Genomic DNA, 27,951 nt, shown 5'->3' with positions numbered 1-27,951 from the left:
TGATTTACGGCTGCTGGCAGAGCAGCTTCTGTACCAAACTGTAATGCAGCTTGTCAGCAAGCTCTCAATTGCACACCTGTAGAAATTTGAGGTGATTTTGGCGTTCATGCCAACTTATTCGTCTCCAGGTTTGTATTATCAGCAACCCACAGATCAGAATCTGTTCAGTAGCAACAATCCCACAGCATGAATATACCCTATATATAATTAATATATAGTTATTATGCTTTATAAATACCGCAACTAGGTGACTACACAAACCAACATGAACTCCTCCTCCACACAGGTCTTATCCAATAAGCTGTGAAGAGGGCGTGGAGAAGTAATGTTTACTTCTGTCTTGTAAGAAGTGGGACAGATGCACGCTGCACCCGTGACACACTTGGATATAGAGACACACCAATGAGCCACTGCAACACAGTGAGCAGGAAGAGTACAGCAAGGTAAGCACAGAATTCCTGCTGGGAATGACACAGTCCTGTTGCACTGCCTGTTATATATGTGCTAAGATAAAGGATCTGATCATATTTAACGGAACGATTCATCGCAAGCGTTATGAAGTAGACAGCATTCCTTCATGAGGAAATGGATCAGATTCAGGTACATGCGTACATTTTCAGTAGTTTTAAACGTGCCTTCATTATTGCTGTGGCAGTCCACTGGCACCATACCTGTCCTTACATAGACTGACAAAGGAGCTGCTCAAACTCGGTGCTCCGGATGATGATGCATTTAGAGTAATGTAGGGTAAGGCCCAATTAAAATGAGACTGGCTCCAGACTAACTAATCTAAATTAATGGCACTCTCCTGCACCTGTTTGCAAAGCGGTAACCAGCTGTTCCCTGCAGGCATTAACCATGAGAGTTAACAACTCAAGATGTGTAGTTTTTAGCAAATAAAGGCTCTGGTTGTGGTTTGGGTCGTTAACTGTATGTTATTACAGGGTATAATAAGTCTGCTACTCATATTATTTTGTAAACAAGGGTACATTTCAGAGAGGCAAACGCTGCCATTGAGGCATGTGATTGTGCATTTGGTAAACAGTTTGAATAAGATTAGATTCGATGTTTGAAAAAGCACACACAGTCTGGTGATGTTCTGGTTATTGCATTTGTAATTACAGTGTTTTTAACGAGTAAAGCTGACTAAGAATGGAAACAGTGTTGTTGACAGCTTCATTTGTAATTGACTGCAGTCAGCTATTATTGTAGTCTCAATAGTGTGCGCGCATTTTATAGCTGTTTACTGGCTGCCACTCCTTGAGCCTGTTTCTGCCAGAGTTTCCAGCCTGTTTTCCTCCTCACTGTTGCCAAGTTCTTGCTCAAAGGTGGTCATATGCTTGTTGGAATCTTTACGTTACAGCTTGAGACGACTAGTGTTGTGATTTGGCGCCATATAAATAAAACTGAATTGAATTATTGCTCTGTTAACAGCCAAAATCACATGATACAAATGATATAGGTTTCTTATTTTAGCTGTAATTGCTGTTACACCTGACCCACTTATCAGTGGTCAGGTGACCCTGGGAGTCCTGTGAAGCATGGGGGTCCTGTGAAGCATGGGGGTCAGCTTTAAAAAGTCAAAGGCGTGCATGAAAACACATCCTGTTGCTAACTGTGGCATATGGGACAGATGGAAATAGAGAAGCTGACACACAAAGATCATTCGAGGTGACTAGAAAGGCTTCCTCACAGTAAATCGTGCAGCTTGTCTCTAACTGTAATATCATATATGGAAGTGAAAAAAAAGGTCAGCAAACAAAACAGCTGAACTGACAGAGAGTAGTTTGGATTGACCTACTTTCAGTTGCCCTGCAGGTTTGTTAGAAACTGGTGAAATATGATAGCAGTGAGAGGTGGTTCAGACATGTTTTTGGGCCTGGGCCTTATTTTGTAGTTAAATTTAGATGAGTCAGTATGCTGCTTATTCCTAGACGACCCTCACCAGATTTTATACAAGGGGGGAGGGGGGGCTTTATATTAACTAAAGTGTCATATAATTATATAGTGTAGTATTAAGTGGACACGGCCCTGAAAAATAAAGGCATTAGACTACGTGTCCTTGGGGAGTGGAATGCTGTAGACTCTCGCTCATGCTTGCCTGGGAAAAAATAGATAACAGGGGACCATCTTCTAGTGAAAAGTTGCTGAAACGCTGTTGTTTAGACTTGAATGAGCGAGCTGGTAATAAAACTGTTAGGGGCATACCACCATTTTGAGATCCGCGGCAATGTGTCATGCAGGAAGCGTCTCTCTTCTAGAAGTATTGTGTAAGAGAATCAAAGTGTGAAATGATACTGAGCAGTGTGTTGTCTTCCATCGGATGCCTATGAGGAATCAAAAGAACTCGGTGAAGTGTTGATATTTAACAAGTACACGTACAGTGCTAAGCAGGAGTTTAGCAGTGACTGCACTTGACATAAATAAGAAATACGTGGCCTCCTGTACTTGTGCCAGCTGGTCATCAGGTGCTGGGTTGGCTTTCCACAGAACTGCAATGCTAAGAAGAGGCAGAAACAGACGGGCTCGGCACTTGGCCTGGAGTCAAACCTGGCAAGAGACAGATGCCATGGCTGTGATCCAGTCATCAGACAGAGAGGAACAGGAGGGTCGGACAGTCACACAGGTGAGACTTTCCTGTTTGTGTTTACTGGAATATAATTGAAACTGGGCTAAATGGAAAAGTGGTTTCACTGGAAATGAAGAACTGTATCCCTGCAATGTGAAACAGAATAGTTCTATTTAGAGTAAGTACAGCTAGTTCTTCCACTTGGACTGTTCACTTTCTGGAATAGCAGTGTGTGAAATGTGGTCATGACATGACAGCATGCCCAGTACTTTTAAAGAATCTTCTAAGTTTACTTGCTTGTATGCATGACCTCACATCACTAGTGATACACAGTGTTCAAAAACATAGCACACAAGTTCCCGTCTGGCTCTTTAGATTGCAAACTTTCCCCTTTTTTTTTTCCATTCAGCCTTGGCAACCTATGTTGCTCTTTGATAGCAATTTGTTGTGATCCTGATTCAGCTCTACTGCTGGAGCTCACTGCCCCCCTGGACTAGGGCCACGTCCGTGGACTTACAGGATCCTGTTTGTAATGTTTGCGTCAACCAGATCAGTGACTTGGAGCCTGAGGTGGATTACCGGGCCGGGTTCCAGACTGTCTCTGAGGTGGTGGCATTGCCAAGCACAGTACCAGTGAAACGGGAGTCTTTCTTCCACTGTGACCCAGAGGAAGAGCTCAGTCCGCTTCTTGGCGTCATCAGTGACTGTCTCTATGGGGAGGAGGACAAAGGTGAGCAGAAGCTGATGAAAGACAGCATAAAGATGCATGTAAACAATATTATAATTTGGGCATGTTGTAGAGTCTTTATATGCTTACGGCTGTCTGTCGGGGAATATTAACACTATATTCATTCATATTCCAACTTCTGTGCATTGTAAAGGTGTGATTAGTGCCACAACAAGCTTTCACTATCAGTGTCATGTTTAAGGTTCAGGATGGTCAGAAATCAACATCTTCATTTATTTCCTTTGCAAACTCATGAACAGAATAAGAAGGCTGAGAGTCACGTACACACCGATAGATCTAACACGCTCATGATAAGCAGCTGTAACATTTACCCATTAAGATGTTACCATCTGCAAATTATACTGAGCACAGCATATAGCGGTGCCATGAAGTTTAAAGCTATTTGATCACAGATCCCTCAAAACTGCATGATGAACAGCCTTAAAGTGGCGGTAGATGAAAAGCCAAGAAACGTCGGTGTGCTTCGTTTTTGGAAGAACATCTGGCATAACTGCTCGTGCATGGCGTGTGTCCAGGTTTTGACTGGGTGTGGGATGACCACTGTAAGTCCTCTGGAGCCTTTCTGAGCTGTGACAACAGGAAGGTGAGCTTTCACTCAGACTACAGCTGCGGCACCGCTGCAATCCGTGGCAACAAGGAGCTCGCAGACGGCCAACACTACTGGGAAATCAAGATGACCTCCCCTGTCTACGGTACAGATATGGTGCGTAAGAGAAGCTAAAAGAATACTAAAGTTGTAACAAAGTGACCTGAACATGAACATTTTTAAAATGTTTGTTTTGTTTTGCTTTTCTGGTGTAGATGGTGGGAGTTGGAACTTCAGAGGTGAACCTGGAGAAGTTCAAGTACAACTTTGGCAGTCTGCTGGGCCATGATGAAGACAGCTGGGGGCTCTCCTACACCGGTGAGTTATCAGATATAATGACTTTGATTGATAAGAAAACAGTAAATAAAACAAAAATGTTTCCCTGTGTGTTCAAAGGTCTGTTCCAGCACAAAGGGGACAAAATAAAATTCTCTTCTCGGTTCGGTCAAGGCTCGATCATCGGAGTGCACCTGGATACGTGGCACGGCACCCTCACCTTCTACAAGAACCGGCACTGCATAGGTTTGTGTTTTCCTGCGTTTTAAGGATAAGTAGAAGCTTTATTTGTCGGTTGCAGTTGCCTGCAGCTGAAATGACAGACCTACTCGACCATACATAAAATATACAAACACTGGGGAGACAGGTCGGGCTAGGCAGCAAAAAAAAGGGATGGACAGTGAGATGTGTAACACATAGGGGCAATTCAGGAGAAAAAAAATGGTTTCTGCCCATGATGACTTCCAACAAGTGAGTCATCATGAGGAGAAAACAAAAACCTCCATAGCACATAAAGAAGCACAGATATCATCACACTGTAACACCATGAAACACAGATAAGCAACATAAGTGGGGAGGGTGGGTGCACCAATGTACACAGTGGTCATGGTCACTGCGATTATTCGCGCCTCCAGCTGAGCCGCTGTCTCCATCGGGTGGGAGGTAAGCATGGGAGGAGGCATTGGATCCGTGGAAGGGAGTGTGGTGAGTGCACGTCAGTATCAGTGTGCATGTGTGCGTGTCGGGGTGTGTGTCCTGAGTTCAGCTTGAGAAAGTGTCCTTTCGCCTGTTAGGCCAAGATCAACAGTCCGCAGCCTACGCAGGTGGCCTTGAGGAATAGGGCAGAGAGTCAGGTTGTTCTCGTTATCATATCTCTTGGAAGCATGTTGTTGTTCTCCTCGGTGTCAACCTTCAAGTAGCTGGCGCCATCGGGGGGTGGGGGTATAGCCACATTAGAGATGTAGGTAACTGGTTTAGGGCGAACGGACTGCATCCATTTTTCAGTTAGTTACGTTTGTCTGCATATTCTAATAATCCCAATGGGCTCTGCCTGTCCTGCCAACAGGTGTGGCTGCAACAAGGTTACACAACAAGAAGTTGTACCCCATGGTGTGCTCCACAGCAGCCAAGAGCAGCATGAAGGTGATGCAGGCCTGCTATACACCCACCTCCCTGCAGTACCTTTGCTGTGCAAGGCTGCGCCAAATGTTGCCGTGTTGCCCAGACCTGTTTAATGCCCTGGATCTGCCCCCTGGCCTGCGTGTCCTCCTCCACATACAGCTGGGCTGGGTCTTCAGCCTCAGCAGCAGCCCCGAACCCTCAGAGGAGCAGGAGGATTTCGGCAAGACGAGCCTGCCTTCGAGCCCCTGCCCCAACCTGAGCCCGGTGTCCAGTGCCTGTGCTTCCCCCAGCCCCTGCACCAGTCCGATTCCCAACACGGACCCTTACCCGTCACCTCAAACTCATTCCAGCGCTTGCTGCTGTCCCCCATCTCCTCCCAGCAGCGACTACGAGAGCTGCTGCTCCGAGCCAGAAGATTATCAGTGCAAAAGGTGCCGTTGGACTTGACCACGTGGTCCAGCGGAGGAGATGTTTGACAAAAAAGAAAGAAAATTGGCACACAGCTTTTCTACCGTTGCCACAAATTTCTCCTTTTGTTGATCACAGAGAGATATTTTAGCCAACATTTGAGTGGATCGTTGCTTATTTGTTTGCTATGTAACAAGTATTTGTCTTCCACATAATGTTGAAATGAACAAGAACAAAGAGTGTGTGTGTGAGAGAGTGTGTGTGCGAGTGAGAGATGAGGCCTGCTGCCATTTAAAGAGGTTAGATTCAGAGAGAGAAGAGGCAAACAAAAGGTAAACTTCTAGAAAGCCGTAGACTCTGGAAGGAACAGAGGTGCTTTTTGATACTGTGAAATCGACTTTTTGTAAACGTGTTTTGTAATCGCCATTTTGCTTAAATGTCAAAGGTAGCTCTGCACTGCACTCTGCAGTTTTTTTTTTTGTTTCATTTTCTATTTCCAGTTTTTGCTACTTTTCTTTATGGATTTTCTTACTCAGGTTCATTCTTTAAAATAAAACCAAAAAACTAGAAAGTGCCTGCTTCAGCTTATTTATTCTAGAAAGATTCATACATATACATACAATTTATGCAGCTTATATATCTCCTATTTATACACAAAAAGCTGTGCTGAAAAACAGTCATCACATTATTCCCGGTACTCCAGATTATATTCTGGTAATCTATACATTTAATCTGCAGGAGTTAAAATGAGAAGAAAAAGTGCTTTTCCTGGAAAGTAAATCTCAAATCCAAGGCATATTTTTAACTTGTAAACATCAACATTAACATATTAGCAGCCAAGTGGAGACAGAGCATTATCAGAAACCAGATTCGTCCTCGCTGATGTCTCCCGGTCTTCTTGCTCTCGGATTAGTCCAGGACCAGCTGGGGGTTGTGGGCTGTGAGGCAGCGATAGACTCGGGCTGAAATCTCCGGTCCCACGCGTCTCTCTTTGCCTCCGCTTTTCGCTGAGAGGCCCGCGAGCAGCCCTTTTCTGTCCTCCTCTGACCCCAAGCTGTTATAAGCCTAAAATGAACAGAACATATTACAGAAGAAGAGTTTTTCTTCACGCAAACCTTATCAGACCACAGCGTCTCCTCACCTGTAGCAGCAGCTGGGGAGATGGATAGGATGCGGTCACAGCAGAGGCCACAGCAGGGCTGACTCTGTTCAGCTGCTGGATCTGCCTGCTCCAGACCTGAATCAGGCCGGAGCCATCCTTCTCTACCCAAACCCCACTGGCCCATGAGCCATCCACGCAAAAGGGCAGTTCTGCTCCCTCTGTCAGGAGTCTGCAAGAGCACAAAGTGGAGGTTTCATTAATTCACAGTCAGCCGCTATACTGTCTATGTCAGGGCACAGAACTGTGGCATACTTGAAAGGGCGTTTGGACAAAGCTTTGGTGACAGCACAAACATGATCAGTGACCTCCTGCCAGCTATCCAGGAAAACCACGGAGATATTTTTGTAGAGCTGTAGATACACGAGAACCTGGAGATGAAAGCGTTTCAAAAAGAGAGAGAGAGAGAAAGCTATTTGTTATCCATCGAGCTTTTTTGAAGATGTATACGAGTTCAAGATTCAAAGTGTTTATTGTCATGTGTACAGAGAAATAGCATCTCTCTGTGCAATGAAATTCTTCCTTTGCTGTCCATACACAAATGCCAAGTTAGATAGGGTTGAAGGAACAAGACCAATAAGGATAAAAATAATGAAAGATAAATAAATAAGTACAACAATAAGTAAGTGAAGACAAGTGAGGTACGCAGATGTTGATGTAAATGGATGTACAAAGGAGCTTAATGTACAAAATGAACTTAGTGTGCAAAGTGTCCTGATGTGCAAATTGCAGTTGACGTAGGTCAGCTGTGAGTTGTGTGTACATGTGATAAAATTAGGAAGTAAGAATCGCAAATCCTTGAAAGAAAGACAGAGATTCAAAGCAAACTGACCTCCTCAATGTCCAGATGATCCATCCCCAATTTGTATTGTAGAGGCACACTGTGGGCGTTTGACCTGTTGGTAAACAATAGATCAGGTCATACAGTTTCCGCACTTTACTTATAATCAGAAAGTGGAGAAGTGAAGGAGCCACTGGGTAACAGAGGAAGTTAAGTATTCCCAGTTAAGCTGACCTGTAATCTGGCTCAGAGTCTGTCACTAACAGAGTGACCACCTTCTTGCCATCACGGTTGAGAAACTCCAAAATCGGACTCCAGAAAGACCCCACCCCCGTCTCCACCGCTTGGCTGTGGATAATCTGCGGAGTGGCAGAGCGCAGTGTGAGTTCGAGGAGCCACAGCTCCTTCATACAGTCAATGACACCATTACAACAGCTCAAAGGACTGCTTACTCTATTCACAGAGATCACTACATCCATGAAATCAGCCAGACTCAGGACCAGAAGCACCTGCTCTTCCTCCTCCACCACTGAGACCATGCCACCTTCTCCCTGCTAAAGCCAAAACAGTAATCCCTCACGGGAATCAACAAAAATGTAGCAAATTGCTAAATCTAGATTGAGTGAGCTGCCTACCTGAGGTAAATCTTGGGTCCAGGCGATGCTGCCAACGAGCTGCTCGCTCTCGATGCTGAACTTCCAGTCAAGGGAAACCAGAGTGTCCAGCAGGACGTCTGAGCCATCCTGCTGCAGAAGAACTGAAGAAAGATACAAAACAACACAGCAATTTGTGCGTTTTTGTGCATTATAAAGCCCACTGCCATCCCCGCAGGAGTCATAGTCAAGGAAAATGACATTTTTAAGGTGGTGCCTTTTAGGCTGGAAACAACAGCCATTACTTAAACAGTACTTAGGTAATGGTTCTTAAAGATTTAGACAGGCCCTTGCAAGGAGCATTGAGTCACTGATGTGGAACGTAGACCAGGATGGAAATGCAAGACTGCAGTTTGACTTTGCTGCACTTTTTCCCCCTTAAATTCAAACTGGACATCTTGTTTTTGGTAATGACTGTGGAGTGGGGGCGTGAACGCTTTTGAGCTTATGCAGGGTGTTGAAGAAGTAAAGATGCCGTGGAAAACTGTATCGTAAACTAGAAATACAGAAAATACTCTTTAAGAGACAGGGATGGGATCATACATGGCACAAATACAGTCAACACAAAAGAGATCCTACCTGTGTCATTTTACATCTGCACATATTTATTTATTTATTTTTTAAAGTTGGCCCCAAATTGTAGTTGTAAAGTTAATTTCCGGCGACACCTGAAGGCATCCCTGTGTCCGTGTGTACCTGGGTGTATGCAGACAGTGATGCATTTGAGGCAGTTTTCTGGCCGGAGACTCTTGAGGGTCTTGGCTGCCTCTCTCCTCCTCTGCTGCTCCCGTCTCCTCTCCTCCTGCTCCTGGGCTCTGGCCGCTCTCTGTTTCTCTCTCGCCTCCTTCCTCTCCTTCACTTTCAGCCTGTCCTCTTCTATTTCCTCCTTACTGCGACGTTTCCTGGCAGGACTCGGTGTACCGGACCCACCTGCTGCTGGAGGAGCCAGAGCAGCAGACCCCCCCCTATTTGCTGCTGAATTGTGTGAACCCTGCTCCTGCTTTTCTGTGCTGGCTGTCTGGATGCTGTTATCGCTGCCCAAACCGGGTTTTGTTTCAGCGTCGCTGTCCTCAGACTCAGAGATTTCCCACGTTTTAGCTCTCCGTAACAAAGACATCTCACATGTTAGAGTCACAGCCGAAGTCCTTATTTGTAAAACCCTGAAAAAAACTTGGGAATATCTGAGTGGTACGGCATTGTTTGTATAAGCCCACGATGGTGTTCGATGAGGGACAAATCACCCAAAACTCGCGATACTTAGTACTGATGGGATTTCCAGCTCTTTTTAGAGAACCGTCTCTTTCGGCTCGACTCACTAAAAAGATTCGACTCTTTCGGTTCCCAGCCGACTCTTCAGGTTGTTTTGTTGCTTTAATTAATTTATTATTAACAACAATATAAAATTGTGCTCAAAAGGAATTAATATTGTAAAAAAAAGTGGTTTTATTTATATATGTTTATATATAAATATATACGGTGGTCCCTAGAGACAAAGCACTACAAACTCCAAAGCATGTACAAACTCCAAAACACATTTCTAGCATTAACTGAACTTCCAAAACAGAGCTACCTAGATCACTTAAATTACACAATTGAAAGCATATGTGTATTGTTTGTGTATTTATACACAAGCACTCATATAGATTCAAATAATTAAAAAAAAAAGTTCATTTACCTGTTACTACCACACACCAAATCCGGTCGTTGGTACTTTCTGACTTGTGTAGCCACTAGGATCCTAGCATCCTAGAGCACTTCTGTTGTGGTTTGTACCTGTTTTGGAGTTTTTATGTGTTTTGGTGTTTGTACATACTTCGGAATTTTTACGTATTTTGGAGTTTTGACGTGTTTTGGAGTTTTTACGTACTTCGGGGTTTGTACATGCTTTGTCTCTAGCGCCCACCGTAAATATACTTTAATTTATTCACTCCACATAAAAGGTAATAAATAAATCTTATAATACTAAAAACAACTATTTACATTTCTACTTTTAACCATTTAAATTTTCAGCTTTTTCCTGTGAAACAAATTAAAAGTGAAACAACACAAAACACTGCAAACCACAACACAATTAAATATAAATTAAAATATGAAAACAAAAAGAGCATGCACATTCTGTAAAGGTCCAGTTTTGTTTATTGATCTAAGCCTGAACAGCTACGCGTAGTGTCCAGTAGAGGGCTCTGTTGTTTAGTTAGCGGCAAGCTGCACTTCCAGCTCAGACCGGTTTTGTGGCGCACATTTCCCAGTAGGCAGCTCTCAATGAAGCGTGAAGCAGCGTGATACCGGACTCTAGCGAAACGAACAATTTGCAGCCCTTGGAATGCAGAGCGAGGTACATGTTTTAAGTTGTATTTCTTTGCTTAATTGATATTTTGTTGTATTTTCTGCTTTATTTGAGTTCATATTTGTAATAAGCGTCTAAGAAAATGTATTTTGTGTTTCTGTTTAGTTTTCACGGTGCATTGGTGCACCTGGCGCACTGTTAGATTCTGAATGAATCTCAAAGTAAAAATTACTGCACCCGTCGAGGCTCTCTCTGTAGTATCAGGTAAATGTTAAGTGGTAGGAACGTTTCTGCTGGGTTGTTGTTGTAGGGGGGGATGGAAAATAATAAAGGACACTCATGGAGTAATGGCGCGTCTCGTGTGTCTGTGAGTTATGCCTCCAGTCAAATAACATCCATAACCTCAAATAACGGAACATGGTGTCAGAAGACAATTGGAAACGTTAGTTGGGCATAAGTGAAAGGTTTCGGCGTCGGTGCCAGGTTAAAGGTCGGCCATAGAGGAGCTGCGCGAAAAGAGACGTGACGTCATGAGTCAGTTTCAAGTCACCCCGCCGGAGAAGTTCACTTTTAGGTCCGACGACTGGACCAAATGGATAAAGCGTTTTGACAGATTTCGCATCGCGTCTGGATTGGAGACGCAAGCGGACGAAAATCAAGTGAACGCCCTTATCTACACTATGGGCGAGGAGGCAGAGGACATATTGGTATCCCTGCACCTGACTCCCGAAGAGGCGAGCGATTATGAGACCGTTAAAAGGAGGTTGGATGCTCACTTCGTAGCCCGAAGAAACATCATATTTGAGCGAGCGAAGTTTAACCAGCGCCAACAAGAGACGGGTGAGTCAGTTGACAACTTCCATACTGCACTGCATTGTCTGGCAGAACATTGTGGATACGGGACTTTGCATGACGAAATGGTGCGAGACAGATTTGTCGTGGGTCTGAAAGACAAACGATTGTCAGAACAGCTACAAATGGATCCAGAACTAACGCTAGAGAAAGCGCTTAACAGAGCCCGACAAAGTGAGCTTGTAAAGAAGCAACAAGAGATGCTAAGCACTAACTTTAAAATGGATATTACCAACTCACAACTGAACCGCGTCCATGCTAAACGGCAAGAAGGGGCACGTCCCAAGCAGCTGACACCGCTACATAAACAACCCGCCAAAACACAGAAAGAAAAAAAGACACAATGCAGAAGATGTGGAGACATAAAAGGTCACAATCTTCAACAATGCCCTGCGAGGGAAGCCGCATGTAATTACTGTAAGAAAAAAGGACATTTTGCCAGGATGTGCAGAAACAAAAAACTGTGTGAAGTCAATGCTGCAACAGTTTCAGAGAACAGCGATACAGATGATGAGGTCGCTTTCTTGGGTTCCCTCTCTGCGGACACCAAAGAGAGTCCATGGGTAACAGAGATACATGTGGACAAATGCAACACATTCTTTAAAATCGACACCGGAGCGGATGTCACAGCAGTCCCAGAGACTTTCTACACACAGCATCAGTTGGGGAGATTGGATAAGCCCAAAAGGGTTCTGCAGGGCCCAGGAGGAACACGTCTGAAGGTAAAAGGCATGTTCACAGCCACTCTCAGCAAGAACAACCACAAAACCAAAGAAGACATTTATGTCGTAAAGGGTTTATGCACACCGCTGCTGAGCGGGCATGCTGCAGTGGCACTACAGCTGGTTGCTAGAGTTAATCATATTAGCTTAGACTCTATTGACGCTGTCAAACAAGAATTCCCCAAGCTTTTCAACGGCTTAGGCAAAATGGAGGGGGAATACAATATTGTTCTGAAACCAGAGGCACAGCCGTTTTCCCTCTCGACCCCTAGGCGAATCTCTCTTCCACTCTTACCAAAGGTTAAAGAAGAGCTGAACAGGATGGAGCAGCAGGGTGTCATTTCCAAGGTGGAGGAGCCCACTGATTGGTGCGCGCCTATGGTGGTGGTTCCTAAGCGCACAGGCAAAGTGAGAATATGCAGCGATCTCACTGAACTAAACAAATATGTCATGAGAGAGAAGCATCCACTCCCTTCAGTAGAACACACACTAGGACAGCTTGCAGGAGCAAAAGTGTTTTCAAAGCTGGATGCCAATGCAGGATTTTGGCAGATTCCCTTATCCAGGGACTCTTCTTTGCTCACGACCTTTATTACACCTTTTGGTCGGTATTGTTACAATCGTCTGTGCTTTGGAATCTCATCAGCCCCAGAACACTTCCAGAAACGGATGGCACGCATTCTTGAGGGTTTAGAAGGAGTCCTCTGCCAGATGGATGATGTGCTCATCTGGGGGACGTCACAAGCAGAGCATGATGAGAGACTTCGAAAAGCACTGGTTCGACTGCAGGAGGCTGGAGTAACATTGAACGACAAGTGTGAGTTCTCCAAGAACAGGATAAAGTTCCTGGGGCAGGTCATTGAGGCATCGGGGGTTAGCGCAGATCCTGACAAGACGCATGCCGTGAGTTCCATGGATGAGCCCAGCAACATAAGTGAGGTGAGACGCTTCCTGGGCATGGTGAATCACCTAGGAAAGTTTCTTCCTCACCTGGCGGAAAAAACGCGCCCCCTAAGAGATCTACTGAAGAAGTCCAACCTGTGGTCATGGGGGCCACAGCAGCAGCAGGCTTTCGACGGCATCAAAAAAGAACTGACAACACCCCCAGGGCTTGCTCTGTATGATCCAAATGCTGAAACGTGCGTATCAGCTGATTCATCTTCGTATGGCTTGGGAGCAGTGCTTCTCCAGCGGCACGCCGATCTAGGGTGGAAACCAGTAGCATACGCTTCAAAAGCTCTCAGCGCGACAGAGCAGCGATATGCTCAAATTGAGAAGGAGGCCCTCGCTTCAACATGGGCCTGTGAGAGGTTTGCAGAGTTCCTAATTGGGAAAACATTCCACATTGAAACAGACCACAAACCTCTGGTCTTGTTGCTTGGCTCCAAGGGCCTGGACGAGCTTCCACCTCGTATACAACGTCTACGCATGCGATTGATGAGGTTCTCTTATACCATATCTCATGTTCCTGGTAGAGACATTGCAACAGCAGATGTACTGTCCAGAGCTCCTGTATGTGACACAACTGAGGGTTTGCCGGAGGAAGAAATCAACTTGTATGTGGAGTCCGTCATAGCAAGCCTGCCAGCCACAGAGCCACAACTCAGAGAAATCCAGACACATCAGGACAATGACAGCATTCTAAGCCAGCTGAAGAAGTTCTGTGTGGAAGGATGGCCAGATAAGTACTCCATCGGAAGGGTTTTCCAGCCTTATCTGCCATTTTCAGGTGACCTCACAGTCCACAATGGTTTGCTTCTTTATGGGAGCAGAATAGTGATTCCCACATCGCTCAGAGCAGACATTCTGTCTAAACTACATGAGGGACACCTAGGAATAACGAAATGCAGAGAGAGAGCTAAACAATCTGTTTGGTGGCCAGGCCTGAGCAGTGAGCTGATAAAAGTGATTGGGACCTGTGACACTTGCTGCCGTGAGCGGACTAACCACAAAGAAACCATGCTACCTACCGAGTTCCCACAAAGACCGTGGGCCATGGTGGGAACTGATCTGTTCCAGATAGAGAATAAACAGTACCTGGTCATTGTGGATTACTTTTCCAGATTCTTCGAAGTTGCCAAACTGACATCTACAACATCAGAGGCAGTGATCGAGCACTGTAAATCAATCTTTGCACGTCATGGCATACCAGAGCGGGTTCGCTCTGATAATGGACCTCAGTTTTCGTCTGATTCCTTCAAAAGATTTGCACAAGAATGGGGTTTTAGCCATGAGACATCCAGTCCCCACTTCCCTCAGAGCAATGGGGAGGCCGAGAGGGCAGTCAGGACCATCAAAAGTCTTCTTAAAAAGTCTGGCGATCCCTATCTCGCCCTTATGGCATACCGGGCCACTCCATTGGCAAATGGCTACAGCCCAACGGAGCTTCTCATGGGTAGACGGATAAGGACAACTATTCCTGTCATCCCATCACAGCTACATCCAAGAGGTACGGACACAGACAAGCTCAAAGCTATAGAACAATCGTACAGACAAAAGCAAAGACAAAACTACAACCGCAGACACAGAGCACATGATATGCTACAGCTCAATCCTGGAGACAAAGTGTGGGTCTCAGACATGGATACTAGAGGGACAGTCGTGTCCATGGCAGGCTCACCGAGGTCCTACATCATCGAGACAGCAAAGGGCACGCTGAGAAGAAACCGTTACCATCTTACATGGACACCTGGGGCACCAGAGATTTCTGGCGATCCACCAGAGGCTTCACCTGAGAACTCTGTTCCAGCTGCACAGATTGTGTCGGTTCCAGACACTATCTCACAGGAGGCCAGCCAGCAGACTCCTGAAGCTGGGAGCCAAATCCAACCCAGGTCTAGGAGGCCTCCAGCATACCTAAAAGACTATGTTTGCTCATAGGGCTTGGAACTGAGTGAGCACTGGGGCAGAATAATCCCCACACTCAGGCTGAGGGCTGGGTAGTCTACCCCATCCCTCATAGAGACAATGAGAAATAAAGCAAATGGTTGCACTGTTTAAACATGTTGTTTGTAGCTGCACTGAATAGTTCAGAAATGTGCACTTATGCTTAGTGTTCAGAGTTGTATACTTTGAGAGTTTATTTTTGGACATTCTGAGTAGTCTGGTTTGAAACCAAGCGAGTTCAGTAAACAAGCTGTTACCAGATAAAGCACAAGGACATAGTAATAGTATACTTTAAAGCGTGCGGGTCTAATCTGTTTTCTTGGTTATATTCCAGCATCACATCCTATTTAGTAGGGGGGATGTAGTATCAGGTAAATGTTAAGTGGTAGGAACGTTTCTGCTGGGTTGTTGTTGTAGGGGGGGATGGAAAATAATAAAGGACACTCATGGAGTAATGGCGCGTCTCGTGTGTCTGTGAGTTATGCCTCCAGTCAAATAACATCCATAACCTCAAATAACGGAACACTCTCTATTTCTTCCTTGGCCGGGGGACTGCTACAGTGAAAACTCGATCACTGAGTGAAGGCTACTTGCTAGCTCCCATGCCAGATGAGTGCAGCCCGTGCCACGAGCTGGGTCCGTGTGTCAGCTGTGAGAGATTTCTACACCAGTCAAGATCATCTTTGCTTCGTTGCCTACCTCCCCTTTGAACTCTGATGGTCACTTTACGAAGGTGCAGGTATTATGCCCATTAAGGACTTTGCTGATAACAGGACTCTGCACTCTAATTCAGAATTACTTGCCTTAAATATTTTTGTGGTTACAGCCTTAAAGGTATACTGCATTGCACTGAGTAATTACAATCTTTAAATTGTATGGGTTTATTCTTCTTGAAAGTAACGTATATCAGCGGTATTTACAGTTACATTTTGTCTAATATGTGGGTGCTAATCTGTTTATTTATGTGATGTAAACGTCTGATGTGAGCATTGTTTCCAAAAGTAACACTCACGTAAGTTTAAGTCCAGACGTTATCGCATAGAGCAACATACACATTACAGTAACAAAATGTTGAACGCTGCTGAAGAAGCCGACGACTCAGAGCAACAAGGAGTAAGATCCAGCAATCGTGAAAGGCATTTAACTGAAAAGGGTAAAGAAATGCAGGAATATGAGGCAAAGAAAAATGAGAAGGCATTTAACAAAGCTTATGACACTTGGAAGAAGGCAGCTAAAGAAATCAGAACAAAGCTGAAAACTTTCTGCTCACCTGAAGAGCTAAACAATGCCAGTCATGACATAAGAGACAAGCACGCTGTAGTACAACAGCATTATGAACCCGTTCGCCGCAGCCAATCCATGACGCCCGACATTGTTAAGCGAATGGATGCTTGTGCAGTGCTTACAACTGACATTTGTGAAGTTGTTGCTAAACGACAGGAAAATATCGATCAGCTCTTTAACGATCGCCTTGAAAAGGAAAGAGTATGAGTGATGTTAAACAAAAGGGACTATGGTTCTGTGTTTGGTGATACAAAAACTGAAACGTCGTTCCCAGAGGGTTCAGTTGCACGCTCAAAGGCAGATTCTACTGGCAGTCGTGAGGTGGAAGCAGAAGCTGAACTTGCAGCCAAAGTGGAACAAGCAAAGGCCACACAAGAAATATTGGCACAGGAAACCAAGATCAGCCAAATGGAAAATGAGTGGAAAATAAAGGAAGTGGAAACAAAGGCAAAGTTGGAGGAGGAAAAGACTAAACTTCAACAGTTAAAGGCAGACAGTGAAGTGAAAGTAGCAGCTGCACGAGTAAGAGCCCTTAGCGCTCAAAATGACATTGAAAGCCATGATCAAGTGTCCTGCTACAACTTAGAAAATTCCGCAAATCTCCCCAACAGCGCACCACGGCTCTCTTTAAATCCACAAGCACCAACATTTAGACTAGGGCTGCCACAAACGATTATTTTGATAGTCGACTAGTCACCGATTATTTATGCGATTAGTCGACTAATCAGATCATCATCCACTGGACGTAAAACTACAGCTTATTGCACCAGCAGCATCTGCTCTTATATAACTATCATTAGCTTACAGCTTTAAGCTTTTAAGGTGCTAACTAAAAATAAAGACAAGATGATAGTTTATTCAATTTTAATGAAATTTGCAGATTGTTTCGGTGAAGTTTAATAAACTCCTTGCTATCTAAAATATAACAGGACAACGGAGTATATTCTCCAGCATCTCACACTTCTGATAATCAGCTGTCTGCTTGACGTTTATTCAGCTGTGTAAAAACTATAACTTTAATCTCAGACAAACCGATTTACTCAGGAACAAATAAAATACAAAAAAAAAAAAAGCCAAACAACAACATTTTTAATTTATCTAAGTGACTCATATATATTTAACCTGAGTAGCGAAAGACGGCGGTGGGTTTGAAAACAATTTGCCGGGAGTCCGGTGTTCTCACCGCGCTAGTGACCTAGCCCCCGGCTAGCTATCGAGCTAGTGGGTAACAGACGTCTCCGAAAACGTCGGAGCGCTTTTGAAAATATGTGGTGTCCTGATAAACTGAGCCGATATTTGAGGTTTACACAGCTACATTCTCGGCTGAAAATATGTTAAACGTTTATTTTGTGACCCAGAAAGAATAATAAGAGTAATATTAAAACTAACTAGCTGCCGCCATTGTTGGAAACTGAGCTGGGCCGCGCTATGAATTCTGGGACACAGCTGCTTCTTCTTCTTCTTCTTCGGGGTTTAACGGCAGCTGGCATCCTTGTACATGCAGTGCTGCCATCTTCTGTTTCAGTCCGTTATTACACTCTTAAATCCTGCTACTTATTCCTGCGTCTTTTGGGATCTTACAAAGCTTCAAACGACGCGTCGACTATTAAATCAGTCGTCGACGATTTTGATAGTCGACGTAATCGTGACTAGTCGACAAATCGTGGCAGCCCTAATTTAGACCTCACAATACTACTCCAGAACGTGAAGAACTTAGCTTAGTTCAAGCCCTCGCTAGCTCTCTTACCCTAAACAGGCTTCCTGTACCTGAGCCCACCATCTTTAGTGGCGACCCCCTAAAGTTTATGGATTGGAAGGTATCCTTTATGGCACTAATTGGTGACAAACCTTTACCTGTGTGTGAGAAAATGTTGTATCTAAAGAGCTATCTTGCAGGTGAAGCACGAAAGGCAGTAGAGGGATATTTCTTCCGCAACAGTGAGCAGGCATACGCAGGCATTTGGAGCGTTTTAGAGGAAAGGTATGGCAGCCCATTTGTTATCCAAAGAGCCTTTAGGGCTAAACTCACAAAATGGCCTAAAATAGCTGCCAATGATCCTAAAGCACTGAGGGAGTTGGCAGATTTTCTCCAAAGCTGTGCAGAGGCTATCCCTCAAGTCAAAGGCCTAGAGATCCTTAATGATTGTGAGGAAAATCACAAGCTTCTAAGAAAACTGCCTGAGTGGATAGTGCAGAGATGGAGCCGCATTGTGGTGGAGGAGCTAGACAAAAGCCAAGACTACCCCAACTTCGCTCGCTTTACAAAGTTCATACAAAATGAAGCTAAAGTAGTTTGCAATCCTGTTGCCTCACCATTCCTAATAAACGAAAGGGCATCAGAAGAGCGGCATGTTAAAAGAGCGAAGGCACTCAGTACTACCATCCAACCAAAGTCTCCACCAATCCCAGTATCTACTTCTAGACCTAAACCCCCATGTTTGTTTTGCAAAGAAGAATCGCACGGCATAGCTAAGTGTCCTGCTTTTGCAGCGAAAACTAGTGATGACAAGAAAGTTTTCATTCAAGAAAATCGTCTCTGCTTTGGGTGTTTGAGGAGGGGTCATGTAACCAAAGAATGCAGAGGACGTCACTCCTGTAGTAAGTGTGGTCGGCGTCACCCCACCTGTCTACACACAGAAAGAGTGAATGAACCTAAAGAAAAGAAAACTGAGGATTCTAAATCCCCAGATGAAGGTGCAAACAAGGAAGTGCATAATGTTATGACTCATGTACTAACAAGGAAACTATCTTCCACATCCAGCATAGTACCAGTATTTGTGTCAGTTGCATCTGAGCCTGAGAAAGAAATACTTACATATGCCCTGCTTGACACCCAGAGTGACTCATCCTTTATTTTAGAGGATTTGGCCTCAGAACTAAATGTAGATGCCCAACCAGTGCAGTTAAAGCTTAGCACCATGACTTCCGTCGACACAGTCGTTGCAAGTAAACTTGCCAACAACTTACAGGTGCGTGGGTTTGATTCTGAGACTCGTGTCCGAATAGAACACGTCTACTCTCGTGACTTTATCCCAGTTGACAAGTCTCATATCCCTACCAAGGAAACTGCACTTCAGTGGCCACACCTTGAAGGCTTAGCTAACAAGTTACAGCCATTACAGAACTGTGAAGTAGGTCTATTGATTGGTTATGACTGCCCATCAGCACTAGCCCCCCTAGAGATCGTCACAGGCAAAATAAACGAACCTTTCGCACAAAGAACCCTACTAGGATGGAGTATTATTGGTTCTGGTAATCCTCACCTAGACAGAGAAGGTAACCAGAGTTATGTGCACAGGATCACAGTCAAAGAAATGCCCATACCATCAGCCACAGAAGTACTCAAAGTCCTAGAGACTGACTTTAATGAGAGAAACTATGAGGATAAGTATGTATCACAGGATGATGTTCGCTTCATACAAATCCTCAGTGATACAATAAAACAAAGATCAGATGGGCACTATGAGATGCCGCTTCCCTTCAAGGGCAATGATCCACCAGCGCTTCCCAACAATAAGAAGTTAGCCACAGTCCGACTGCAACACCTGAAGAAAAGGCTAAAGGCTGATAAACAGTATCATGAACATTACTGTTCCTTTATGAGAGACATTATCAGCAGTGGTGATGCAGAATTAGCACCTCCTTTGTCTGAAGGCAAGACTGCATGGTACATCCCACACCATGGGGTATATCACCCGAAAAAACCAGCCAAGCTAAGAGTTGTCTTCGACTGTTCAGCAAAATTTCTCAGTGTCTCATTAAACGACACTCTTCTCACAGGTCCAGATATGATCAACTCATTGGTGGGGGTACTCTGTCGTTTCAGAAAGGAAAATGTAGCCATAATCTGTGATATCGAGAGAATGTTCCACCAGTTCTCTGTTTGTCCAGACATGCGCAACTATCTGTGATTTCTGTGGTGGCAGGATGGACAATTAGACAAAGAACCCAGAGAATACAGAATGGCTGTACATCTATTCGGTGCCAGTTCATCCCCTGGATGTGCTAATTTTGGCCTGAAATATTTGGCACAACAGTACACAGCAGACTATCCTAAGGCCTCAGAGTTTGTTGAACAGAACTTTTATGTAGACGATGGTCTAACTAGTGTCCCATCAGTTAAAGAGGCACAAGAACTCATCACCGAAACACAAGCACTTTGTAGACTTGGCGGTCTACATTTGCACAAGTTCAAAAGTGATGCGCTTTCCCAGCTGGAACCCTCAGACAGAGCAGACACCACAGAACCGCTTGATCTCAAACCTGACACAACAGCTGAAGGCCATGTGCTCGGCATCCAGTGGTCAATCAAAAATGACACTTTCAGTTTCAAAATAAACACTAAGGACCAACCTCCTACTCGCCGGAGCATACTGTCAGTGATCTCATCCCTGTACGACCCACTAGGGTTCGTAGCTCCCTTCACCTTAAGAGGCAAAGGTATCCTACAGGAACTGTGTCGCAGAGGCATTGAATGGGATGACCCCCTTCCTGACAACTTACGCTCACGGTGGGAGGACTGGAAAGATGGGTTGGAAAGACTAAAATCAAAGGTTGCACTGCCTCCACCAGGAAAGTTTGTGAAAGAGGACTTATATGCAAGGAAACGTTGGCGCAGAGTCCAGTATCTCACTGAGCAGTTTTGGAGTAGATGGAAAAGAGAGTACCTTCTGAACATATCTATGACACAGAAATGGCACCTACCACGTCGAAATCTTAAAGTCAATGACATAGTCATTATCAAAGAAGACATGCTTCCCAGAAATCAGTGGCAACTGGCTCGAGTGGTTGAAGCTCCAGAAGAAGATGACGGTTTGGTCCGCAGAGTCAAGCTTCAAGTTGGCGATCGAGGCTTAATAAAGAAGCAGGGAACAGCACACAAACCTCACGTAGTTGAGCGACCTGTTCAAAAGCTTGTAGTTCTATTAGAAAATAACTAATTGATGTTTCAATCAATACTGTCACATACTGTACTGTACTGCAAATTTGGGTATTAAATTGTTTAAATGTACTTACAAAAATAAATGGCCAACATCAAACTATAATCAGTCCAATGAGCAGTACAGAACCCTGATTGTAATTTATATAATGTTTTATTTCTCTAGGACACCTGTAAGTTACTTAGCAACAAACACATACGTTTCTGTCCAGGTGGTTTTAAGATATGAGTTTCCCAGTATCAGCCACAGAAGAAGCGGCCGCTCACTCTGTTCATGTAAACGACAGTGAAGCATATGATTTTTGACGCTGTTTCTACAACGAAAACGATGGCGCAGCCGGCGGAAAAAGGTACGTCTCACTGCAAAGTTAATTATTAAAAACACAGCAAGTCAGCACAGATTACTGATACGAACCAGACCTCTGCTTGTGACCCTGAACACGCTTCCCTAAAATCTCAGCATTTTATACTTCCACTGGGATTACAGAATTACATACTTTTTTCTCCTTAAAAACAAGCTAAAAACCAAAACGCACAATAGCGCTTTGTTGAAAGCCAAAAATGTCCTCAGACATAAAGACAAGTATTTGTTATATTGATCTGAGGCTGTTGCCTTTTTAAATCACCTGATGTTGCCCTTTCTTTATTGTGCTTCACTGTCTTGCAGCATACTATCGCTTTGTGGTGCTCTTCTTTAACTGTCTGCTGACCTTTGGGTCCTACTTTTGCTTCGACATTCCCAGTGTGTTACAGGATCAGTTCCAAGGGGTGAGCAAGAGGCAGCGCTGCTTACAGATCGCATCAATATTGCATGACTTGATTATCAGGAGGGAAAGACTGATGTTGTTTTTAATGTTTGACAGAACCTGACGTGTCCCAATGCGACGGTGATCAATGGGACAGTGGACTGTGTGGAGGGACTGGGGATGACCCCTCAGCAGTACAATCTTCTCTATGCCATCTATGCTTGGACGTAAGCACGTTAATGCATTGATTTCACTGTGAAAATGCAGAAAAGTGGCTTATCAATGAGAAGCTTCTCTCTGTTATCAACAGGAATGCAGTAGTGGTGATCCTGGCTGGATTCCTGATTGACAAATTAGGAAATCGCTGTAAGTTTTGTTTTATGTTTTCTCTCTGCATGGTCTGCAGTTATTTTTAATCTACTGACAGTAAAATGATGGTACAACCATTTCTTTTGCTCCTCTTTGCAGTCGGTGTGTTTCTCTTCTCTTTTCTCTGTGTTTTGGGCTCATCGCTGTTTGCTCTCGGCTCCCACTTCAAGGGATCTCCCTACTTGCTGCCGCTAATGCTCACAGGCCGTCTGCTGTTTGGATCAGGCACTGGATCTCTGACTAGTAAGTTCCCCTCATGTATATGGGCGATCGTGGCTCAAGAGTTGGGAGTTCGCCTTGTAATCGGAAGGTTGCCGGTTCGAGCCCCGGCTTGGACAGTCTCGGTCGTTGTGTCCTTGGGCAAGACACTTCACCCGTTGCCTACTGGTGGTGGTCAGAGGGCCCGGTGGCGCCAGTGTCCGGCAGCCTCGCCTCTGTCAGTGCGCCCCAGGGTGGCTGTGGCTACAATGTAGCTTGCCATCACCAGTGTGTGAATGTGTGTGTGAATGGGTGGATGACTGGATATGTAAAGCGCTTTGGGGTCCTTAGGGACTAGTAAAGCGCTATATAAATACAGGCCATTTACCATGTATATGAACAAATATTCTCTGCAGCGTTGCCTTTGAGGAGCATTTCTTAACCACTCAGTTACCTTTCTCCTTCTTCATTAGTTGTTCAGAAACGCATCACAGCCTTCTGGTTCAAAGGGAAGGAGTTGGCTTTGGCTTTCAGCCTGACCGTGGCCCTCTCGCGGCTGGGCTCGGTGTTGAACTTCTTCCTCACGCAGAAGTTTGAAGAAAAATATGGCATGCAGTGGACACTCTGGGGTGGTAGGTGACGAATGCGAAGAAATCTCAAGGATTATGGTGTAGTGCCATGTGACCTGGGTTTCTTATGTTATTGTTTCTTAGGCGCACTGTTGTGTGTGCTGGGCTTCACTTCCGCTGTCATTGTCAGCACCTTGGACAAGATTGGAGTGAGACAGCTGGGTCTCGATGGAGCCATCCAAGAAGAGTCTCGCAAAGTGGTACGATCAATATCCTTTAATAATAACAACATGCATACATAACACTGAAGATTAAAACCTTAATTTTTCAGTATTATGGACACACTAGTGATCTGTGTGTGGAGCATCATTTATTGTTGTGTGTTTTTATGTGTAGAGGATTCAGGATGTGAAGCTCCTGTCAGTAAGATACTGGCTGCTGGTTCTCACCATCATGTTCTTCTACAACGGCGTCTTCCCCTTCATTGCTGATGCAAGGTAGAGTTCTCAACATAAAGTGTGAGCATAAAGACTTGTACATGCAGAGCTGCTTTCAGAGTCATCCGTGAAACTTAAACCTGCATTCCTCTAAATACAACAGCACGTATTGCAAGTGATACTAGTGTCACAAACATTTACATCTGTCTTCTTCTTTTTTCTTTTTTTTTTCCATATCCCAGCAAGTTCATCCAGGATAAGTACAGCTACTACAGCCAGGAGGAGGCAGCTTATATTGTGGGAGCAGTCTATGACAGCTTAGTGGTCCTCTCAGCCATCGTGGGCATTCTCATTGTACGTATCTTTAATTTAAACCCAAATCTTATTCCTGTCTTCAATTCAATTTTATTCATACTGCACCAGATCAAAACAACTGTCCCTGTAGGGTGCTTTATATGGTATGCTAAGACCCCCCATGAGCAAGGACTTTGTGACAGTGGGAAGAAAAACTCCCTTTTAATAGGAATAAACCTTCATCAGGTACAGGAGGAATCTTGAAACACTCTCGCTGTCATGCGTTCCAGGATTATGTGGGTCTGCGGGGAGTTTTTGCATTGGCGAGCGCCGTCTTCACGCTGCCCGTGTTTGGACTCCTGGCTTTCACTTTTGTCCCTCCTCTGGTTTCAACCATATGGCTGGGAGTCACCTACTCCTTTGCTGCTGTGAGTGCGGATTTTTTTTTTTAAATTCATTTTTGATAAATAAAATCTTAGACGTCAGAGTTAAAATGGTAAATTATTACAATGAATTAATGTATTTTCTAGTATGTTAAACTTGTTGCTGCCTGTGTGGCATTCCAGGCCAGCATGTGGCCGTCTATTCCCCTTGTCATACCTCAGGCAACTCTGGGAACTGCCACCGGCCTGGCCACCTCCGTACAGATGTTTGGGGTCGGGATCTCCAATCTCATTGTTGGACAGATACTAGGCACCAAGTCCAGGTGGGGAGAACCTGACATTAGAATCTCATTGCAGTGCACTTGTTTAGAAGGTACCATGAAAGCTGCAGCAATCGCTTCAGAGTGTCGGGTCAGAACATTTGTTAATGTTCACATGAGTGTGGAACAAAACAGCAGAGTCCAAGTTGTCGTTCTTCATATTTAAAATTGAGAAGTGTGTGTGTGTGTGTGTGTGTGTGTGTGTGTGTGTGTGTGTGTGTGTGTGTGTGTGTGTGTGTGTGTACAAAGCATAATAATGCAAACCAGTTACACTTCAAATTACATCATACACATAAAGATACAGCTGAGCTGTACTCAAATGCAGTATATAAATAAATAAGCTGGCATATTACTTCAGACTGGTTATGTAAACCTAAAGTCAGATAATATGAATTAACACACATACAGCTATGCAATGAAAGCAACTTCACACTATTTAACATCCAGTACACAGAGCACAGAAACAACAAATCTCTCTGCTAGAAGCTAGTCAGTAATAAAATCTGTTATGTTAGCGAACTGCCACTTATGCAGAACCTCATTTAAACAGAAGCACAAAGAACTGCTCATATGTCATCAAACACGCTAAACATGGCTAAACAAAAACATGACTAAGTGAAGTACATCTTTAAACATACGGTCTCATGAGCACACGCACTGTCAGTTGTTTAGCTGCTGTTTGTCTCTGAGATGAAGCTGCCCACATGCACACCTATGGTGCATTCAAGGGTACATGGGAAATCCCACACACAACTCTACCTTTTTGTACAGCACTAATTGTCCTTCCAGTCTTGTTTAGCTCTGCAGTTTCTCCATTTGTGTTGCAGTGAAACTAAGATCCCGCTGTGGCGTTGGCAGAGGATGATGATCTTCATGTTGGCCAACACCATCATCTGCATTGTGACCTCAGTGCTGCTTAACGTTGTTGATCACAGACAGGTCAGACATCTGAGGTTACCTCATTTGGTTACCTCATGACTTTATTTTCTCGAAACACTATCAGCAGAAAGTTAATGATGCCCCCCACCCTTACAGGACGGGATCCTCAACAAGACAACCAAGAAGTCAGGGCAGGCACAAGAAGGCTCCAAGAACTCGGGCGCAGAGAAACTTGAAGTGAAAGCCGCTCACCCAGGCAGAGGAGAGGAAGAGCCAAATGAACAGAAAGGAAAAAGTGCACACTTTCTTTAGTAAAGTAGAAGTACAGATACCTGGGTTAAAATAAAATACTCAATTAAAAGTTGAACTACTGAAGCAAATTTTTTACCTAAGCAAGAGAGAAAAAGTACAGGCTCTGAAATGTACTCAAAGTAGGCAAGTAAAAAGTTCTTGAAGGACAATTCTACTGAATTGTCCTTCAAGAACTGTTAAAATGACAATCAATCTAATTGAAACAGCTGCATGTTACAGATGTGGCCTCAAAGATTTGTAGTTTAGATTTAAAAGCACTTAATGTAATGAACTCAGTCATTTTCCATTCGTTCTGCAGTTTGTTCCAAGCTAAGGGTGCTAAATGAACAAAAGCTCTCTTACCAAATTCAGTTTGGGCAAATATACCATTTATACTGTCTTTACACTAGACAGTATAATGTTGGAATTCAGTGAATGAATCTAAGCATCACTACTATAAAGGGACTGAGTAAGGTGCTGCTGAAATGGTGGTCAGCAGTATTTCTCATGTCAGAGATAACAGAACTACCATTAAAGTCAACCTCAGGTCCTTGGTCGCCTCCCTGACTGAGATACTTCTTGCAAGAAAAGCATGTGAAGAGTCCTGCCAAATCAAAAGGTCTTCTACTTCAATGTTCTTTAAGTCAAAGTGTTCCTGAATGCTTCTGAAGTCATTTTGTAAGCGTGGATTTTCTTCGATGTCATGTTATTCGTCTTCACATGCAGTGAATGAGTAACTACCATCTACTTAGGTATGTGTCTGCTTGTTTGTTTGTTTTTAAGCAATATTTAACTCATTACCACAGGTTGATTTCACTCAGGTTATTAAATGACAGATTTTCATTTATTTGACTTTATCTACAGGACATAAGTAGATAATTCAATTTTAAAACACATTTTATCTCTGCTGAAATAGCTATAATAACTACTGCCATGAATAACTGTGTGGACATTACTGCTGTTACTAAATCATGTTATATACACTGAACAAAAATATAAACGCAACACTTTTGTTTTTGCTCCCATTCCCCATGGGATGGACGTAGAGACCTAAAATTCATTCCAGATACACAATATAACCATCCCTCCCAAACAGTGGTCACAAATCAGTCCAAATGTGTGGTAGTGGGCACATCTGCTATATTGAGATAATCCATCCCACCTCACAGGTGTGCCACATCAGGATGCTGATCTGACATCATGAGTAGTGCACAGGTGTACCTCAGACTGCCCACAACAAAAGGCCACCCTGGAATGTGCAGTTTTGTCTCACAGCAAAATGCCACAGATGCCACAAGCAATGAGGGAGCGTGCAATTGGCATGCTGACAGCAGGAATGTCAACCAGATCTGTCGCCCGTGCATTGAATGTTCATTTCTCAACCATAAGCCGTCTCCACAGGCGTTTCAGAGAACATGGCAGCACATCCAACCGGCCTCACAACCGCAGACCTCGTGTAACCACACCAGCCCAGGACCTCCACATCCAGCAGGTTCACCTCCAAGATCGTCTGAGACCAGCCACCCAGACAGCTGCTGGAACAATTGGTTTGCACAACCAAACAATTTCTGCACAAACTGTCAGAAACCGTCTCAGGGACGCTCAACTGCATGCCCGTCGTCCTCATCGGGGTCTTGACCTGACTCCAGCTCGTCGCTGTAACAGACTTGTGTGGGCAAATGCTCACATTCGATGGCGTCTGGCACGTTGGAGAGGTGTGCGCTTCACGGATGAATCATGGTTCACATTGTTCAGGGCAGATGGCAGCTGAGAATGTCCCAGTTCTTGCATGGCCAGCATACTCACCGGACATGTCACCCATTGAGCATGTTCGGGATGTGCTTGACCGGCGTATACGACAGCGTGTACCAGTTCCCACGAATATCCAACAACCTCGCACAGCCATTGAAGTGGAGTGGACCAACATTCCACAGGCCACAATTGACAATCTGATAGACTCCATGCGACGATGTGTTGCACTGCATGAGGCAAATGGTGGTCACACCAGATACTGACCGGTTCTGGGTCCCCAGACCCCCAATAGTGCAAAAAACTGCACATTCCAGGGTGGCCTTTTGTTGTGGGCAGTCTGAGGTACACCTGTGCACTACTCATGATGTCAGATCAGCATCCTGATGTGGCACACCTGTGAGGTGGGATGGATTATCTCAATATAGCAGATGTGCCCACTAC

General features: G+C 44.4%; 3 protein-coding genes across 10 annotated transcripts; 2 read left to right on the top strand and 1 right to left on the bottom strand.

Moving 5' to 3' along the window:
- Nucleotides 1–335: 335 nt before the first annotated feature.
- On the top strand, nucleotides 336–6,242 carry spsb3b (splA/ryanodine receptor domain and SOCS box containing 3b). Of its 5 annotated transcripts, none has more exons than XM_085416186.1 (7): nucleotides 336–443; nucleotides 2,491–2,626; nucleotides 3,032–3,299; nucleotides 3,833–4,020; nucleotides 4,119–4,221; nucleotides 4,300–4,425; nucleotides 5,246–6,239. In XM_085416186.1, exons 1-7 carry the CDS (start codon nucleotides 403–405, stop codon nucleotides 5,746–5,748), a joined length of 1,365 nt encoding a protein of 454 aa, XP_085272312.1. In that variant the 5' UTR covers nucleotides 336–402; the 3' UTR covers nucleotides 5,749–6,239. The 5 variants fall into 5 exon arrangements, with proteins under 5 accessions (XP_085272312.1, XP_085272316.1, XP_085272311.1 ...); XM_085416190.1 differs by having other exon boundaries at nucleotides 3,119–3,299; nucleotides 5,246–6,236; XM_085416185.1 differs by having other exon boundaries at nucleotides 370–443; nucleotides 2,458–2,626; nucleotides 5,246–6,242.
- An 80-nt stretch (nucleotides 6,243–6,322) lies between these two features.
- eme2 (essential meiotic structure-specific endonuclease subunit 2) lies at nucleotides 6,323–9,548 on the bottom strand. Of its 2 annotated transcripts, none has more exons than XM_085416192.1 (8): nucleotides 8,999–9,548; nucleotides 8,285–8,406; nucleotides 8,102–8,200; nucleotides 7,884–8,008; nucleotides 7,701–7,764; nucleotides 7,124–7,239; nucleotides 6,851–7,040; nucleotides 6,323–6,774 (listed from the first exon to the last, which is right to left on the bottom strand). In XM_085416192.1, exons 1-8 carry the CDS (start codon nucleotides 9,417–9,419, stop codon nucleotides 6,619–6,621), a joined length of 1,293 nt encoding a protein of 430 aa, XP_085272318.1. In that variant the 5' UTR covers nucleotides 9,420–9,548; the 3' UTR covers nucleotides 6,323–6,618. The 2 variants fall into 2 exon arrangements, with proteins under 2 accessions (XP_085272318.1, XP_085272317.1); XM_085416191.1 differs by having other exon boundaries at nucleotides 6,325–6,774; nucleotides 8,102–8,203.
- Nucleotides 9,549–14,451: 4,903 nt separating this feature from the next.
- mfsd1l (major facilitator superfamily domain containing 1-like) lies at nucleotides 14,452–27,908 on the top strand. Of its 3 annotated transcripts, none has more exons than XM_085416180.1 (14): nucleotides 15,476–15,782; nucleotides 21,485–21,622; nucleotides 21,940–22,040; nucleotides 22,136–22,245; nucleotides 22,329–22,384; nucleotides 22,487–22,630; nucleotides 23,059–23,217; nucleotides 23,299–23,414; nucleotides 23,551–23,651; nucleotides 23,834–23,945; nucleotides 24,176–24,313; nucleotides 24,452–24,591; nucleotides 25,416–25,527; nucleotides 25,624–27,908. In XM_085416180.1, the coding sequence occupies exons 2-14, from the start codon at nucleotides 21,568–21,570 to the stop codon at nucleotides 25,777–25,779; spliced, it is 1,500 nt and encodes a 499-aa protein (XP_085272306.1). In that variant the 5' UTR covers nucleotides 15,476–15,782; nucleotides 21,485–21,567; the 3' UTR covers nucleotides 25,780–27,908. The 3 variants fall into 3 exon arrangements, with proteins under 3 accessions (XP_085272307.1, XP_085272306.1, XP_085272305.1); XM_085416179.1 differs by having other exon boundaries at nucleotides 15,476–15,788; XM_085416181.1 differs by lacking the exon at nucleotides 21,485–21,622 and having other exon boundaries at nucleotides 14,452–15,788.
- Nucleotides 27,909–27,951: the final 43 nt, after the last annotated feature.

Source organism: Rhamphochromis longiceps, linkage group LG8 (assembly GCF_057381845.1).
Source record: "Rhamphochromis longiceps isolate RC_006_pf linkage group LG8, R_longiceps_female_GT1.1, whole genome shotgun sequence".
Classification (NCBI taxonomy): Eukaryota; Metazoa; Chordata; class Actinopteri; order Cichliformes; family Cichlidae; genus Rhamphochromis; species Rhamphochromis longiceps.
Note: the sequence above shows the minus strand (reverse complement) of the source record. Positions and strands in the feature narration are given on the sequence as shown.

Bases quoted from the DNA above. Each gene is read 5' to 3' on its own strand.
- spsb3b (XM_085416185.1), top strand. From the start codon at position 403: ATGAGCCACTGCAACACAGTGAGCAGGAAGAGTACAGCAAG. The intron at 444-2,457 runs GTAAGCACAGAA...TACTTGTGCCAG, and splicing joins AGCAGGAAGAGTACAGCAAG to CTGGTCATCAGGTGCTGGGT. The intron at 2,627-3,031 runs GTGAGACTTTCC...ATCCTGATTCAG, and splicing joins AGGGTCGGACAGTCACACAG to CTCTACTGCTGGAGCTCACT.
- eme2 (XM_085416191.1), bottom strand. From the start codon at position 9,419: ATGTCTTTGTTACGGAGAGCTAAAACGTGGGAAATCTCTGAGTCTGAG. The intron at 8,009-8,101 runs GTAAGCAGTCCT...GCCACTCCGCAG, and splicing joins TAGTGATCTCTGTGAATAGA to ATTATCCACAGCCAAGCGGT. The intron at 7,240-7,700 runs GTCAGTTTGCTT...TTTCATCTCCAG, and splicing joins ATCATCTGGACATTGAGGAG to GTTCTCGTGTATCTACAGCT.
- mfsd1l (XM_085416180.1), top strand. From the start codon at position 21,568: ATGATTTTTGACGCTGTTTCTACAACGAAAACGATGGCGCAGCCGGCG. The intron at 23,218-23,298 runs GTAGGTGACGAA...ATTGTTTCTTAG, and splicing joins GCAGTGGACACTCTGGGGTG to GCGCACTGTTGTGTGTGCTG. The intron at 25,528-25,623 runs GTCAGACATCTG...CCACCCTTACAG, and splicing joins ACGTTGTTGATCACAGACAG to GACGGGATCCTCAACAAGAC.